Source organism: Hippoglossus hippoglossus, chromosome 6 (assembly GCF_009819705.1).
Source record: "Hippoglossus hippoglossus isolate fHipHip1 chromosome 6, fHipHip1.pri, whole genome shotgun sequence".
Taxonomy (NCBI): domain Eukaryota; kingdom Metazoa; phylum Chordata; class Actinopteri; order Pleuronectiformes; family Pleuronectidae; genus Hippoglossus; species Hippoglossus hippoglossus.
The window spans coordinates 26,847,104-26,862,428 of NC_047156.1; the positions used below are offsets into that span (position 1 = coordinate 26,847,104).

A 15,325-nucleotide genomic window follows, 5' to 3' on the forward strand; every position below is an offset into this window, starting at 1 on the left:
TTTCAAAGTTTCTGCAAATATGTCCACAGTTCTTTTCTGTAGCATGCTTATTGATCCAGTGTACACCTTACAATCCTCCTCCTACTGGTGACCAGCAAATATATATAGAGATTTATATATATATATAATACATTTATTGTAAGTCGCTTTGGATAAAAGCGTTAGCTTAATGATATGTCATGTAATGTAATGTAATATAATATGTAAATGATGTTTAAGTGCAACATGGCTGTATTTGATGTGGCAACGGAGGAGTCAGCACTTTATTGGGCAGCCCTGAGAGCAGCCCTGTCTCAGCCTTTATGGTCCTCAGACCACAATCCACTGTCATTCAGTGAAATATAAGAGCCAGAGAGAGACGAGCACTCAGAGACAACAAGGATTTGAGGCCGATGTTCAAATGTGTTTAAAATGGCCCGTATGGAGAAAGCAGCACTCCAGTGTTACTCCAGTCTATTCACAGGTTTTGGCAGCTCTTAGTAAAAGTAGGCGTCTGATGTGCAGCCGGCACTTTTCACACATCTAAAAGCAGGTTTAAGATCACTGAAACAAAGATGGTGAGGTGGCATACTCAATGAAGCACAGAGTGGCTACTGCCTGTCTGCTACCTTCAGCTCATTTGGGAAAGAGTCGATAAAAAAGAGTTTTCCTATTTCAAGTGGTTAACATGAGCCCTGTTTCTCTGTCCTCTTCAATCCTGACATCACAGACCAGCTGCAGTCTACATGTGGGGAATAAGAGAAATGTGCATTCACACCATTTTATACCACACCCCCTAAAATACACAGAGAGCCACAGCTAAGTATACTTCGTGGTTTTTGGTTTGTGGTTGTTTCATTTGCCATCAAACGTTAACTGAAAGGCACCTTCAAGAGAGTAATGCAAATAGCGGAGGTGATGATCAAATTTGAGTCGTGTGAGTCCCTAAATGGTCTGAGTGGTCCCTGCTTGCCACCATTCCCGGTGATTTAAATCCAACATGAGCTCCGTAGGTTGTGTGTGCACTTGGTTGACAGAGTGGCGTCTCTCTCAGAGCGGAGCACATTTCATGAAATCTGAATAGCTAGCAGCCTGGCTCTCTGCCCATCTCTTTCGGCTGGCTTTTGTTTTCATTTAGGTCCAATCTCCTTTGCATAATCTTTATGAAACGGGATCATCCTTCCTCCCTTTTTCTGTTAATGATTCATTGTTCTATTCTTCCCCCGCTCTCCCTCTTCCCCTCCTGTAAAAGCGGCCTAACGGGCTGTGCTCCTCTGGCCCCTCTTGCACAATGTTCCTGTCCAAATAAACACGCCCTCCTCTAAACGAGCCCTTTCACTCGGTCCTGCCCACACGTGTCCCTAAAATACCACTGGCCTAAATAATCCAGACCAAAACCCCCCAGTCTTTACGTCACTAATGCCCATGTATCACACGCTGTAGGCTACTGGGTGTATTTTAACTCACACAGTGGGTGAATCCTGATTTAGCCAGACAGAGCCAGATTATATGCTCTGCTCTACATGCTCTGTATATATCACCAGATTTCTTGGGCCACGGAGGTTATGTCTCTTTGAATGTGTATGTACAGCAACACATTCATGTCATAATGCAGTATAACACCATAACTCATTTAAGGATGAGTTTGTGGTGTTGTTGTATATTTTCATCTTTAAATTCATATTTATGTGCATGATGATCTAGTGTGTGTGATGTCATAGTGTGACCCTATGTATGGCTGTGAGTGTGTGCGTTTGGGTGTGCGTTGTTACCCAGAGCCCATGGTTTGTCCTCCCCTGGCCCCAGGCGACATGGGTCCTTGTATTGAGTAAAAAGTGCGTGCTGCTGCTCCAGCTTGTCCTCTGGAAAACACACACACACACACACACACAATTGTGATGTCACATGCCTCCTGTTTGGCTTCCATACTGTGACGTCTCATGTGATGCACATTGAAGGTCTGTGGAGTTTGTTTTGATGAGTGCTAAAGGTTGCCTAGCTGCAAACAGTGTACACCTTTTGATGCAAGACACTTGAAATGAAATGAGATCAAACCGATGGGAACAAGGTTTAATAAGTACACGTAACCTGTGAGGACATGAAATATGAGGTGGGAATTTCAGTAGATTAACATCAATCATATTTAGAGTAGGTAGAAAGAAAGATAATGGCTTATTATTATGTAACTGTGATATTAATTCTGCAACTACAACATAAATATATTGCAATGTAACTGTGGGAAAAACAATTATGTTAATGTTACAATAATATGCTTATTAATTTGCACCGTGGAAAGCCTGGCCCCATGCAGCTATAGGAGGTCCTACACATGCTTAATGAATTACAGTTTACATCACGTATACGTAATGGGTGCTTCTTATGGAAGAGATGTTGGTCGATGGAACCTCTTTCAGGTTGTTGTGTGAACTGATTGGCTTCAAAGTAATTTCGAGTAAAGAGGTTTAGCTGAGACAGCTGCATACCCGAGGAGCAGTTGTCGAAGTTGAGGTCTCCCAGGATGACATCAAAGGCCACCAGGTCTTCCAGCACTTTCTCTCCTTCAGGCGATTTGGATGAGGACTGACGAAACTCGGCCCCCCACCGGAGCACCATGTCCAGCTGCTCACATCGTACAGAGGAGTCACCTGATGGACATCGCAGTGTGTGTATGTGTGTGTTAAGTGAAGAGAGGGAGAATGTGAGAGAAGTAAATTAACAAGTACCACAATGCCAAAATGACCTGAACTGATCTACACATGCAGTCAGAAAAGCTGTGTCCAATTAGCGCCTACTATATCATCATATAATATGAGGTTTTTCAATAAAAAATATTACAAAATACAACACTTCAGGACATAATAAACTGTTAGTATATTCAAGTCTTTTTGACCTATTAAGTCCAACAATTTATTTGAAAATACCCATTTTCTTGGATCCCTGTTTAAAATTATGCTCATAGTCAATAACATACATTTAATAACAACTTTTACATTCTACACATTATTGATATTTAATGATACACTAGAGTCAATATTTCACCTGAACAATGGCTCTAATAAACATGTATAACGTGAGAACGGTCACTTGATAGGCAGCAGCAGCCAAGGAAAGCCTCTTAACAAATATTTTCTGAGAAAAAAAAGATATTTTTTAAAGTGTTATCATACTTCTTGAGGTGGTGTAGTGAATCAAACAGTGCCCTCTGCCACTGTATTTGTGCATTACAATGTATAGCTGTGTGTTCTGTATCTTGCACGCCAGTGGGTATGTCAAAGACATAATAGATATGATATTATCCAAGGTTGTGAGATATATAATTCCTCTGGTACTGATAACCAGCACTTTTGAATTTTAGAAATTACACTTTGAGAAATTTAGCAGCTAAATAAGCTTCTGTTAACAGTTCACTCAGAAGTTGGTGGAGACCAAAGTCAGAGCTAAAAGGAGAGTAACTATTGGACGTTGCCGTTACTTAATGTCTGCTGCCATGCATCACTATATCGTGTCTAATGCCTTTCTTTGCACGTAGCTTGTATGTATTATTACTGTATTTTCCAGTTGCACAAAACTAGAACTGTTTCCTTACACGATGGCATGCATTTAGGTTTATTTGCTCTGTTACAAATGTTAGTGCATTTTTTGTGCTATTTTGCTATTGGCAGCGTTGCCTCTGTCCCCCTGCTGCCAGGAAATCAGATAAATTGGAAGTGGAGAGCGTGTGTATAGAGGGAGAAGGTGTGTATAGAGGGAGGTGGTGGGTGAGAGTGTGAGAAACAAAGAGGTGTCAAGATATTGGTGGGTAAGTGGGTGGCTTTGGCTTGATTACTCTCAGCACCAACTCAAGTACAAGTGAAATGTAATGCTTTTTCTTTTTTCTTTTTGTGTTGCTGGATTACTTAGAGAGAGAGACAAAGCTGGGGACCATGGAGGTGTGTTTACTCTGAAGTTACCTATGGATGTGTGAATATTGTGTGTGTGTATGTGTGTGTGTTTGGGTATGTGTGTTTGTGTGTTGTTAATGTTTGTAGTTGTAACACAATATTTAAAAAATGCAACCAGGATGTTGTCCTGAAAATGGTCAGCAAAATGTTAAATATCAATGGTGATATTTTGCATTATACAGTATGTATGTATGCATGGTGAAATACATGTCAGACAAATCTTTTTTTAAAACCATTTATTATATTACAGACTCTAAAATAATAGATCGTTAATTGCACAGATCAGCTATTAATTATTATGTCTAACCAAGAAGAGACCATTAATGGGTGTATTGATTTTGGTGATCCAGCACCGCACAGGAGTTAACCTATTAAATACTTTGGCAGTCCGTGTTTTCGGCCTTGGACTTTGGAGATGGTCCCTGCCCACTCGTCCTACTAAAGGCTGTACATGGAGACCAATGGTTTTCCTCCCGATTGGATTTCAGCTTGTTTTGATGAAAATAATGCTGTAGCTGGTTGGTTACCTTACTTTGATTGGAAGGGGGCTTCATTTGTGTTTTAAGGACATTTAGTTTATTAGTTATTCATACAAAAATCAATACCCTTCCATACTTCCATACATCAGGACTAATGTAAGACATTTTTTTTTTCAGTCTAAGGGGTGAATTAATGGAACAGATACAACAAGGCACTATGTTCACATTAAGGCAGTCTGTAAATGCATCTTTTCCTCTCTGTTGCAGTCCTCCTTTCCAAATAAAATAGTGTTTTTCTCCCTCTGCAAAGGAGCTTTTCCAAAATGGCCTCTAGAGTATGTTCAGTATATCCTAAAACCGCAGTGTGGTGTTGCAGTGTGTACACAGTAAACAGACTTTTTCCAAAGGGATGACCTAAGCCAGCCCACTGAGGGTCGGGTGATGTGGCAGTAAACCTGTAGCTGCCTCTAAATGCCAGCGTAGCCAAACACACAGCAGAGCTGCTGTTGTTGATTTTGTCTGGCATCATGACCATAAAATAAGGTTTTTAACACAAGGTTCATTGGAAAACGAATGCTTGTTAACATGTAATGTTTATGGATCTAGATAAAGTAAGATTTTTTTTTGTCAGAGGACCCCACAATGGAATAATGACTGTCTCACTTCTAACTATGTTGGCTGTGTTGTACAGTTTAGTTATTTGTCGAGAGGAAGAAGGACAAGAAAGAAAAAGATTTACCAATTGGCTTATTGCAGATGTATCCAGAAAACATGTAGCATACATGTAGCAAATGACTTAATAGAAAAAATTGTAAGTGTATGATCAGAAGAACATTTTGCAGGGACAGTGTAAAATGTCTTTCTTTCTGTTACTATTTGACCTCAGTTGGGTGGTAAATTGTAAAAATGGTTCAGGTTAGAAGCCTAAGCTTGCTTTAGTATAAATAAAGTATTCATCTTTTATTGACCGAAATTAACTAAAATTTTAAAAACACACTGAAATGGATGTAGATTAAATCCTTCCTACTACTGCTAATGATGCTACAATGCTATGACAGCGTATGGACACATTCATATAAAAGGTCTGGACACATTGTTCACTCTCACACATCCAAACTACACTGAAACTGGAGTAAAACAACAGACTTACAGCTTTACAGCAGTAATGTCAGATTAAGGTTTTACCACTTACAGACATCATTATTGTTCATTACATCACACAGATTTCTCATATACAACTTCTTCCTCTCAGAAAAAAACAGGTCACCATGCCCCTTTTTTCCTCTGCATCTTAGCCCCTAGCCCCCAAAGGGTTTATGTTTGATCTATTTTTAGAAACAGACCTGGCATTTCTATATTTAGGCCTGTGTGAATAGTAGGAGTAGCTCTAAATAGCAAGCGAAAGGGGGGAGATATGTCTTTGGTAAAAAATGAGGGAGGCATCGACCAGAGGCTTTAAATAGGGCTGTGACGCCTTAAACAGCTTGAGCCAGTCGCCATGGGAACAGCAGGAGGAGGCAAGCCGGGGTTTTGATGCACCCATTTATCTAGCTATCTGAACATACACATACACACACACACACACACACACACACACACACACACACACACACACACACACACACACACACACACACACACACACACACACAACCACTTTGTTCTCCGGTCCTAAAATTGTGTATATATTATTGTGTACATAAACATTTATTAGTGTGAAAGTTGGTCAGAGAAAGCGACACAGAGAGTTTAGACAAATGCAGAACATGTTACTGTACCTTCTATGGCATGGAGGTGTGTACACGTGAGATATCCCACAACCCTTTGCTCCTGATGGGAGGTGCCCACGTGAACCTGCAGGGGACCAGAGACAAACATGACTTAATGTCACTCCGCTGTGTTCAAACGAGCAACATCAAAGCCCACTTAACAAGTGTGTTTGTGTATGAAGAGTGTGTGATCATGAAAGCTGAGCTGAAACTCCAAACCCTGTGGGGAACAGAGACATTTCTGCTGTTTAGGTGAATCCTGGGGTAAAGAGAATGAATGAAAAATACGTAGCTTGCATTTACCTCAGCGAACAAAATTAACTGACTGTTGACTTAAAAGCTCATAATCCACATCACATGATTAAAAGAAAAGCCTCTAATAATTGCAAAGATCATCATAATAGCATCCTTATAGTGTAAAAAATTATGTAACATTAAATAACTCCATTGGTAAGATAACAAAAGGATATTGTATGAATTGAAATTGCAATATTACTAGATCATTTTCATAATTATGACATACATATTTTGCTCATATGAAATCCTCATCTTTTAAATATTAAGCAATATTTAAGTTATGTTATGATAATATATATATATATATTTTAATATACAATATAATATATATATATATATGTATACCAATACCAATGTAAGTAAACTGTATAACAATTGAAAAATGAGAAGAGATAAGATCTGATACAAAGAGCATTCATATACATATATAAGTATATATATATATATACAAATAAATATATATATATATAAATATGATAAAAATGGAGTTAATAAATATTTGAAAGAAGAATACCCTTAATAGTTATGCCCTCCTTGTATTATGAATAACATGCCGTGCTCTCATGGACATAATACATTTTTTATTAGCAGGGAGGGAAAATGTCAGCTACTGACTACTGTAAACAAAAGAAAAAATGGAAGCACAGAGCCTCTGCACCAAAGCCAATGAAAGGCGCAAGGTTCTTCATAGATTATCTAATGTATGTAATGAGTGGGTTAATGATCTGCCCAAGAATCAGACTGAGTCAATCAGTGTGAGCTCAACACGTGACTGAGGATATTATTTCTTCAACCTCATAGACTTTTTTCAATACTTCTTCCCGGATGCAATTTCCTCATTCGCTGAGCAGCAGAGTGAGCGATGCTGCAGCGAACTCAGCATCACTCAAGATTTAATCAGAGACCTTTAGCATCAGTTTTAAGAAGTGCTTCAGCAACAGGGAAACAAGACATGGAGCGAGGCAGAGGCTGGCAGCACTGAAGTGCCAGTGGGTGGCTGCAGACTGATGAGGAGGAGGAGGAATAAAGGGCTACAGAGAAAGGGAGATGGTGATTGTGGAGTGGGAAGGTGTCTGGGTGGAGCAGATCTGTAACAAGGCAGAATACACCCTGTTTGAGGACAGCGTTCAACACTTAATATACTGTAGCTCCATCCTCATCATAAAGAAGGGTGTTTATCAAAGCCATGGAGTCAGCAATCAATGTGCCACTTAATCTAAGTAACAAACCCCAATACATTATATTCATGTAGATGGCTGCCAGCTGCAACACAACAGTAATTCAACATCCTGTTTATCCAATTAATGAAAGCTTTTATATTTGCTGTTCTAAAAGCTTGCTGTCTGGCAAGGTTTTTGCTCAGAATAATCCTCTGACAAACAGGAAAATGGTGCTTTCAGTCTGTGTTCTTGAATTTAACAGAACAGCTGGCCTCTTTGTGTGGAGTCTGTGCATGGGAGTTTCATGTTTCATGAGTCCAGATCCAAGCAAGTTTGGTGAGGTGCCTCTAAAGCAGCGATAAGCTACCTTTTTGCTGAGATCTACCACCCCGATATCTTCTGAAAAACACAGGGGTCATATTTATTATTTTTGCAATCACTTTTTATGCATCTTTATATATTCAATGCACAATATTCACATTAATATCTGTTCAATAAATCTATTCACATTTACAGAATCTGTTCAATGCACAGTATTTAGCTTGTCAGCTCAACAATATGTTCTGCAGTGGAGATGCTAATGCTAGCGCTATGTTTTTACATAGGGTTTGCCTTGAAAATTGCCATAAATATGATAAAATAAATATGCACTCAAATAAATACAAGTACTATATAGTATGTAGCCGTACATCCTCAACTCCTGCATATATCTGACATTAAAACCCTTTTTTGAAAGAATGAATTGATTTTAGTCAACAGAAACGCTTTTATTTTGAAACGCGTACAGGAAGTGTTGTTGTATTTGTGATGTAAATTCAAAAGATAGACATTAAACATATAATGAATGATAATTTCACCGTCTATTCTGCTGTGAACTGTGTGCAATGTTTATCTGTCGAATATGTCATAAACATACATATTTGCAACACACCAATTTCAAAGTAAAAGTTCTCCAGCACTCCAATAATTTGTTTTAAACCAGGCTTTTATTGTTATCGATTCACAAGACCGGAAGATGCACGGCTTCATACTGTAGAGTCCTGACATTTATTTATTTGAGTACATAACCCAAGTTTTATATGAGGAAATACAGTAGATATACCAGTAGCTACGTGCAAAACCACAGCAGAACAACAGACCTGGTGAGACGCAGCAGATCCGTGGCGCAACTGCAGCCAGTGTGGCCCAAGCATTAAGGGGATCGACACTGAAGGCTTTTGAGATCGCAACCGACCTGTTGGTTAACTCTGCTCTGTAGTATTGAGGACCAAAGACACAAACATCCCTTTACTGTTTTTTTTTGTCACTACTGTAGAGTTACATGATTATACAGTTTCCCTATGAGAGGCCAGCATCCCGGCTCTGATCATTTGTATTCACCATCCACATATCCGGGGTTTCAGTGACTCCAGCAGCCACAACTTGACTATGTGGTCCAGCAAGTCAAGCAGAGTGAATCATCAGACTCCCAGACAGGTTTAAAAATAATCCCTAGTTAAATATGATTATTCAAACCATAATAAGTAAAAGAAATTAAAAAACCTCCTATTAAGTTTACGTTTATGGCAGCATGGTTGGTTAAAACTGAATCACAAACCAATAAGATTTATTGGATTTAAAGGATGTTTACAAAAGATGGTCATAACTTTAAAACTGCATTAATTGAGAGATTAATTGGGGCAGCATAACTGTCCATACAGCCCAGTTCACACTACACAACTTTATTAACCGGGTAAGTTGACGTCAGATGTAAAGGATAGAAATCGCTGTCCGAGCCTAAGAGAAAACTAACCAAGCCCAAGCTGAACCCGACAGGCATTCTGCTTTTTCTGTCTGAACCTGATCTGAGCCTGATACAGTTAATTTAAGCTTCACTGAGTTTGTGTTACTCTGTCCCCAACACGCATGGTTATTGCTTGTTTTTCTCCGATTACAGACATGTGCAGTGTAAATACGGAGGGACCTCACCACTACACTACTCCCTTCACTCTGTCCTAATTGGCTGGAGTTAGCTGGAGTTGTCGCAGACTCTGGTTGGAGTCTGCAATGCGTCAGTGAGTCTCTCCGATCGCGTCTTTAAAGAGTTCACATAGTGATTGGTAACTGCTGATCAAGCATCGATCACAGGATAATGTCTGCGAGGCTTAGACAAACTATCTAACATATCGCTTTAACAAAGTTGTCATTAGGCATACGTTTACAATTTTTTTTTACAGTGGATACAGAGGACTATAAGCAATACTTTTAAAATCAGTCTTGAGGCAAAGATTTCGTCTGTTTCATATATTTATGATAGGGCTCCTGGTCATGTTCAGAGAGGTGCTTTGATCTGACATGCTCCACTAAACTGTGCTTGACCGGACCAAAGCAGCCGACTTCACTGAAACCCTCAGGCAGACCTTTGAAGAATACTGCAATGAGGACAGCTTCAATGAGCTGTGGAATACAGTGACAGAAACATGTAATGAAAGCAACTTTCCTACCAACAAACAAACAATTGTTGAGAGAAAAGATGCCGTCACAAAAAACTAAATGATCAAGTAGATGGAGAGATGTGCCTCAAAGTCCAACTGTTGCATAATGAGGGGCATACATGCTCTAAAATAATAACAACAATTACATGGTGAAGCCATGGCTACTATCGTGCACACAGGTCAGTCTCATATCATCACCGGACAGCGTGGAAGCTCTCCCATGTTCAGACACACTGTCACCCTGCTGCAGCTGGACGTGCTGACCCTTCCCCTCACAGGGGGATTGGTTTTATTAGTGATGATGAATGATCAAGTTAGAATTTCAAGACGGATTGACAGTTTGTCAAACAATGGCCAGACACAACCTGATGAATGATGCAGAGCCAGTAAGAGCTGCACAGTTGTCTTGCATGAACATGTTGAGGTTAGGGTTACGCATGAATTAGTAATGGGCAGGTTAGTGATAAGGTTTCGGTTAGGCTGCCCACAATGAAGTCCACGCAAAGTCTGAATAAGGATATCTGCACAAACCTCTGATGATCAACCCAGTGAGTAAGAAGGTTAACTTGATCTTGTCAGTTCAAAACTAAAACAAACGTTCTGAACAGAATGTACGGTAACTTCCCCTAAATATATGAAGGCTGAAGGTAGTAAGAAGTAAATTCACATAGCTGCATCCTCCAGTAAAATATTTTGCCCTGAGCTCATAACATGCTTTTCGTGTGATGCCTTCATTCAGTCAAACAAATGTGTATAATTTAGGATCAATTTGTGTGTTTACTATAATGAAGAAAGAAATTCACACTAACATGTTTGGCCATGGTGTTAAAGCAGCCCACTGAGGAGGGGACTTTCATTTAGGCAATTGGAAAACAGTTGCCAACAATGTGATGGCTGTTTTGGCTTGATATCTGTGCTGAGCTCCTAATGAAAAATCCTGACAGTCGCAATAAAGCATTCTCCTAATTAGGTTGATTTTAATACCAGAGCTCTGGCTGTAGACTGAAGCACAGTGAATACACCTTACAGCAAAGCTTTTAAATTTTCCTCTGAAGATTTTAGGTTCTAATTCAATTGCTTTTAATGGAATGGGTACTTTGTGAGAATGGGCTTGCGGAGCAGAGCAGACAGATTTGTTCACTTTTGTTAAATGCATTATCAGTTGCTTTTCTAATCATGCTGAATAAGACGTATGTCAATGAAAATGTGACATCTGTATTGGTTTGCTGATACCGCCTGACCAACCCTGTCCCCTTTCTTTGTTCACACATTAAAACAAGTAACCCAACCACCACCTCTAAGGTTCATTAATTAACACATTCAATGTTGGCTGTTTTACTGAAGTGGGAAAACATCAGGTAGTAGTTTTACAGTGATTAGGAAACCATTCCACCTGTCCAGGAAATAGTCCAGCTCATCAAGCCAAATCAAACCTCATCAAATGAAGTCACATTGTAATATGCATTAAAAACTTTGTTTTTGTATGGATTATACTAAACAGATGCACATTTTTTAACCTGTTAAGAGAGCCAGAGAACTTATTTTACTATTCTTATCTAAGGCTTGGCAAAATAAGCCAATAAGCTATTTCCCACAGTGATAAACTATTCCCTCAAGTACTAATATATGAACTTTAATTAAATCCATAAATGTAAGAAATATGCCCGCTCAGTCTGCTTTGACCACTCTGTGTTAACAAACTATAATATATATGTAATATGAGAGCCTGTATTTGTTTCTGTTACATGCCTTTTATGTCCTCGTTGGTTTTTATGTCTCAGTTTGAGTAAATCTTACCACAGGGGCCATTAAAATTTCATCTAATCATCTCATGTTTTTTTTTCTGTCCCATCCCCCTGACTCTGTCCTCATTGCCTCTCTTTATGTTGCTCCCTCCCTCTCCGTCTTCCTTCCCGTCTGCTCTTCTCTCCATCTGCATGCCATGCTCTGTATTAATATTTCAGGAGCTTATATATGCTTCAATAGGTGTGTGTGCACCATGAAACTGACTAGAAGCCTGAGGGGAATCTAATGTGTCATGCATACAGGAAAGACGGGACTTCCATTGTGTTTACTTTGTCTGTGGTTTTTGCAGGGGATGGAGTTCAGAAAGCTAAATATGTTGGAGTTCTGTGTAATGATTTAGGAAAACCTGGACTGGAAGCAATTTGTGCTGAAATGAGCAGACAGTGTCTTTACCCCTTCAGTTCTGTAGGTCTTTACCTGCCTAGGTAAAAAAAGAACATGATGTTAAAAGGAAATGCATTTCTTTAAACACAGTAAATGATTTGGAATACCCAATATGAGATGCTACAACCTCCCAAGACTTCTCCCTCTCTTTACAGGCCATTGAGTCAGAACTGAGCGGAACTGAAATGAGCTGTGAGTGGGGATATCAATCTAAAAGCCAAGCAAAACAATCTGAGTTATAAAATCCTGATTATGAAGCCTTCAAGGGTGCTGTAACTAATTACCTTAACTTTGCAGGGTGACTCGAGCTACCACTCTGCATTACTCGCATGAGTTTTATGGCTTCACTTGAAAAACAAGCAGCCATTTTATTGTGGTGACAGACAGGCGGGAGAAAACAGCAGGGCGGCTTTCTACCACTACATGCCTTGACATGTGGATTTGTTTTTTGGTCTTTAAAGATGAGCAAAACAAGTCTTTTCTCATTCAGCATGGTAGCAGTATTATCCTTAATGGATGCAGTGTGGTGTTTCACTGCTGTAAATCTTGTGGAACTAAAGATGCTGCCTTTAGTTTTCAAACAATTCCCTCACATCCATTTCAATGCATATTCTCTTCATTACACACTGTATCACAAAACTCTTCTCAAGGGATTTGGGCTGGTTAAAATTAATTATGAGACGTCCAGTCTCAAGTGAGCTGAGGAAATGTTAATCAATTTACGTTAAACAAATCACATCAAGTCTGATTTCAGTTAAAGTCCATGTCAAGTCTTAAATCAGTAAAGAAATAAATAATTAAGTCAAAATTTAAAGGGGGTATATGTAAGTTTTTACTATTTCTACATGGACAACTTTAGCATTAGCAGCTGTTTACACTACTGGACAGACTGCAAAAGTAGATGGGACTTTCTGGCAATGTGCTTAATTGCTTCAACATACATTTACAAGATAGGAACTACTTTGTGTCAGTCTGCAAATATGTCTTTGAGCAAAATAAAAAAAGACAAGTGGTGTTCCTCAAGGGTCCATTCTTGGGCCTCTTTGATTCAGCATCTCCACGCACCCTCAGATTATGGAATATTATATATAAAATATCTTATTAAAATTATACAGAAGATATACCTCTCGCTACACTGCATCAGAGTAGAACAGAAATGGAAACTTAACCTTGGAACTCCATCCCCCAAAACTAACACAACTAACTATGAGCACTTGTTTCCATACTGCGATTACTAAAAAGATGAATTAATTGTGGTGTATACACAAGAATAGTTTGTTTTTCAGACATAAAGCATGCTGCTAGTGTTTGATGGTAGAGTTTTTTTGAAAACTTTGAAGAGGAAAGCAATGTATGTCAATAAACTGAATTGACCCAGATAGTGAACAAAGGTCCTTTCGGTCATTAATGACCAGGGGTAGATTTGAGGGGATTCTACCATTGATTCCTTTCTATCCATCCTAGATTTGAGTGTGTCCCTGTTTTAAGGTCTAATCTGTAATGCATTTTAGCTTTGTATTTAAAAACACACACATACACACACATACAAACACACTTCAACCATGCACTTAGCAGTTTGAAATAATTATAAGAGGGGATAAATGTTGAGACTGAAAAGCTTTAATTACGGAGCCAGCGCTGGCTCTCTCTTTAGGGAAACATTTTTTAATTAATATTCTATCTCTCCCTCACCCACCCATCTCTCTCTTCCTCTGGTGCATCAGTTCTCAAGTTCAGATTTATGTTGCTGACCTGCTACCTCTGCAGGTAAATGCATCCATGGGGAAAATAGTTCATATTTCAAGTGATATTTGATAGATAATGAATTTATGGAATTTATGTAAGAAGAGCAGAACTAAACATGGCAATGGTTGAAATACATCTGTGTGGACACAACAGCAGGACTCATATGGAGATGGAACAGCACTAAGTAGTGCTCATACTGAGGCCCAACAGTCCCCTTATGAAACCACAATAAATTTTACTTGATCCAGATTTTTTTCAACAATGTTTCTTGTTCATTCATCCAGTATTTTTTGTGGAATTTTTCTCACAAACAAATCTACAAATGGACAGGGGTGAAAATATAAAAATTAAACCTCTGTGACTTAGGTCATTAATCATGTGCTTGATATGTTAACCTAAATAAACGCACACTAAAACAAAGTAAAAAATAAACTATAAAGGAAATAGTTTACTACCATGAAGCTACTAATGGAAATGTTGCATGTTAGATGATGTATCTCTACTTATTATTAATTTTAAATGTGCCGATAACAAGCAAAGTCCTGTGGCAGTGGCATGTTTAGGATTAGGGTGTATTTAAAATAGGCAAAACAACATTGAACAGACAATAATTACTTTAACAATTATGTTGATTGAGCATCCTAGTTTGTGTTTGATATGACTGAAGCACCCAGTAGCATGAACATCAGGTCAATCAAATGAAATGCCTCTAATGAGATGCCTCCCAGATGGCAGGGAAGCGAGGCGGAGTATTGGGTCATAATGAGTGAGAATGGCTTAAGGTTCATGGAGGAGGAAGCGAGGGATCACAACAAGATGCAGCAATGGAGAGCTGCCAAGATGTCTGGAGGTCAGTTAGGGGCGGGTAATGAACACTGATCAGAGCCTGCAGCTGGCTGAGAGACAGGCAGGTTACAGCAAAAAGGCAAAGCTGAACATTGATGAGGAAAATAACATGCAGTCAGGGAAGTAAGAGCATAGTAAGAAAGAAACATGTGGCTCTAAAACTTACTCCATATTGATGTTTAAAGCATGGTATGCAAAGAAGCATCCCCAATGTCCACTTGAACTCTGCTAAAAACATGACCGATGAAGACATCTCCCTGCTCTGTTATTCTTTGGTGGCATAAGGCAATATTATGAACTATTGCCAATCTTAACTTACTAACCCTTAACAAATAATCTTATTAATCTTATACTTAAATAACCCTGACAACAGCAACGTATGGCATCTAATCAGAACTTCAACCAACCAATCAGCCCAAAATCTGTTGTAAAACACAAGGCTTT

General features: G+C 39.0%; 1 protein-coding gene across 1 annotated transcript in view; it reads right to left on the minus strand.

The window, feature by feature from the left end:
• smpd3 (sphingomyelin phosphodiesterase 3) overlaps nucleotides 1–15,325 on the minus strand; it is a 65,845-nt gene that overhangs the window by 7,536 nt on the left and 42,984 nt on the right. Inside the window, exons 5-7 of the mRNA XM_034587384.1 lie at nucleotides 6,178–6,253; nucleotides 2,463–2,624; nucleotides 1,752–1,841 (exon numbers count right to left, since the gene is read on the minus strand). Coding sequence (XP_034443275.1) covers nucleotides 1,752–1,841; nucleotides 2,463–2,624; nucleotides 6,178–6,253 — 328 coding nt within the window. The remainder of the gene's footprint in view (nucleotides 1–1,751; nucleotides 1,842–2,462; nucleotides 2,625–6,177; nucleotides 6,254–15,325) is intronic.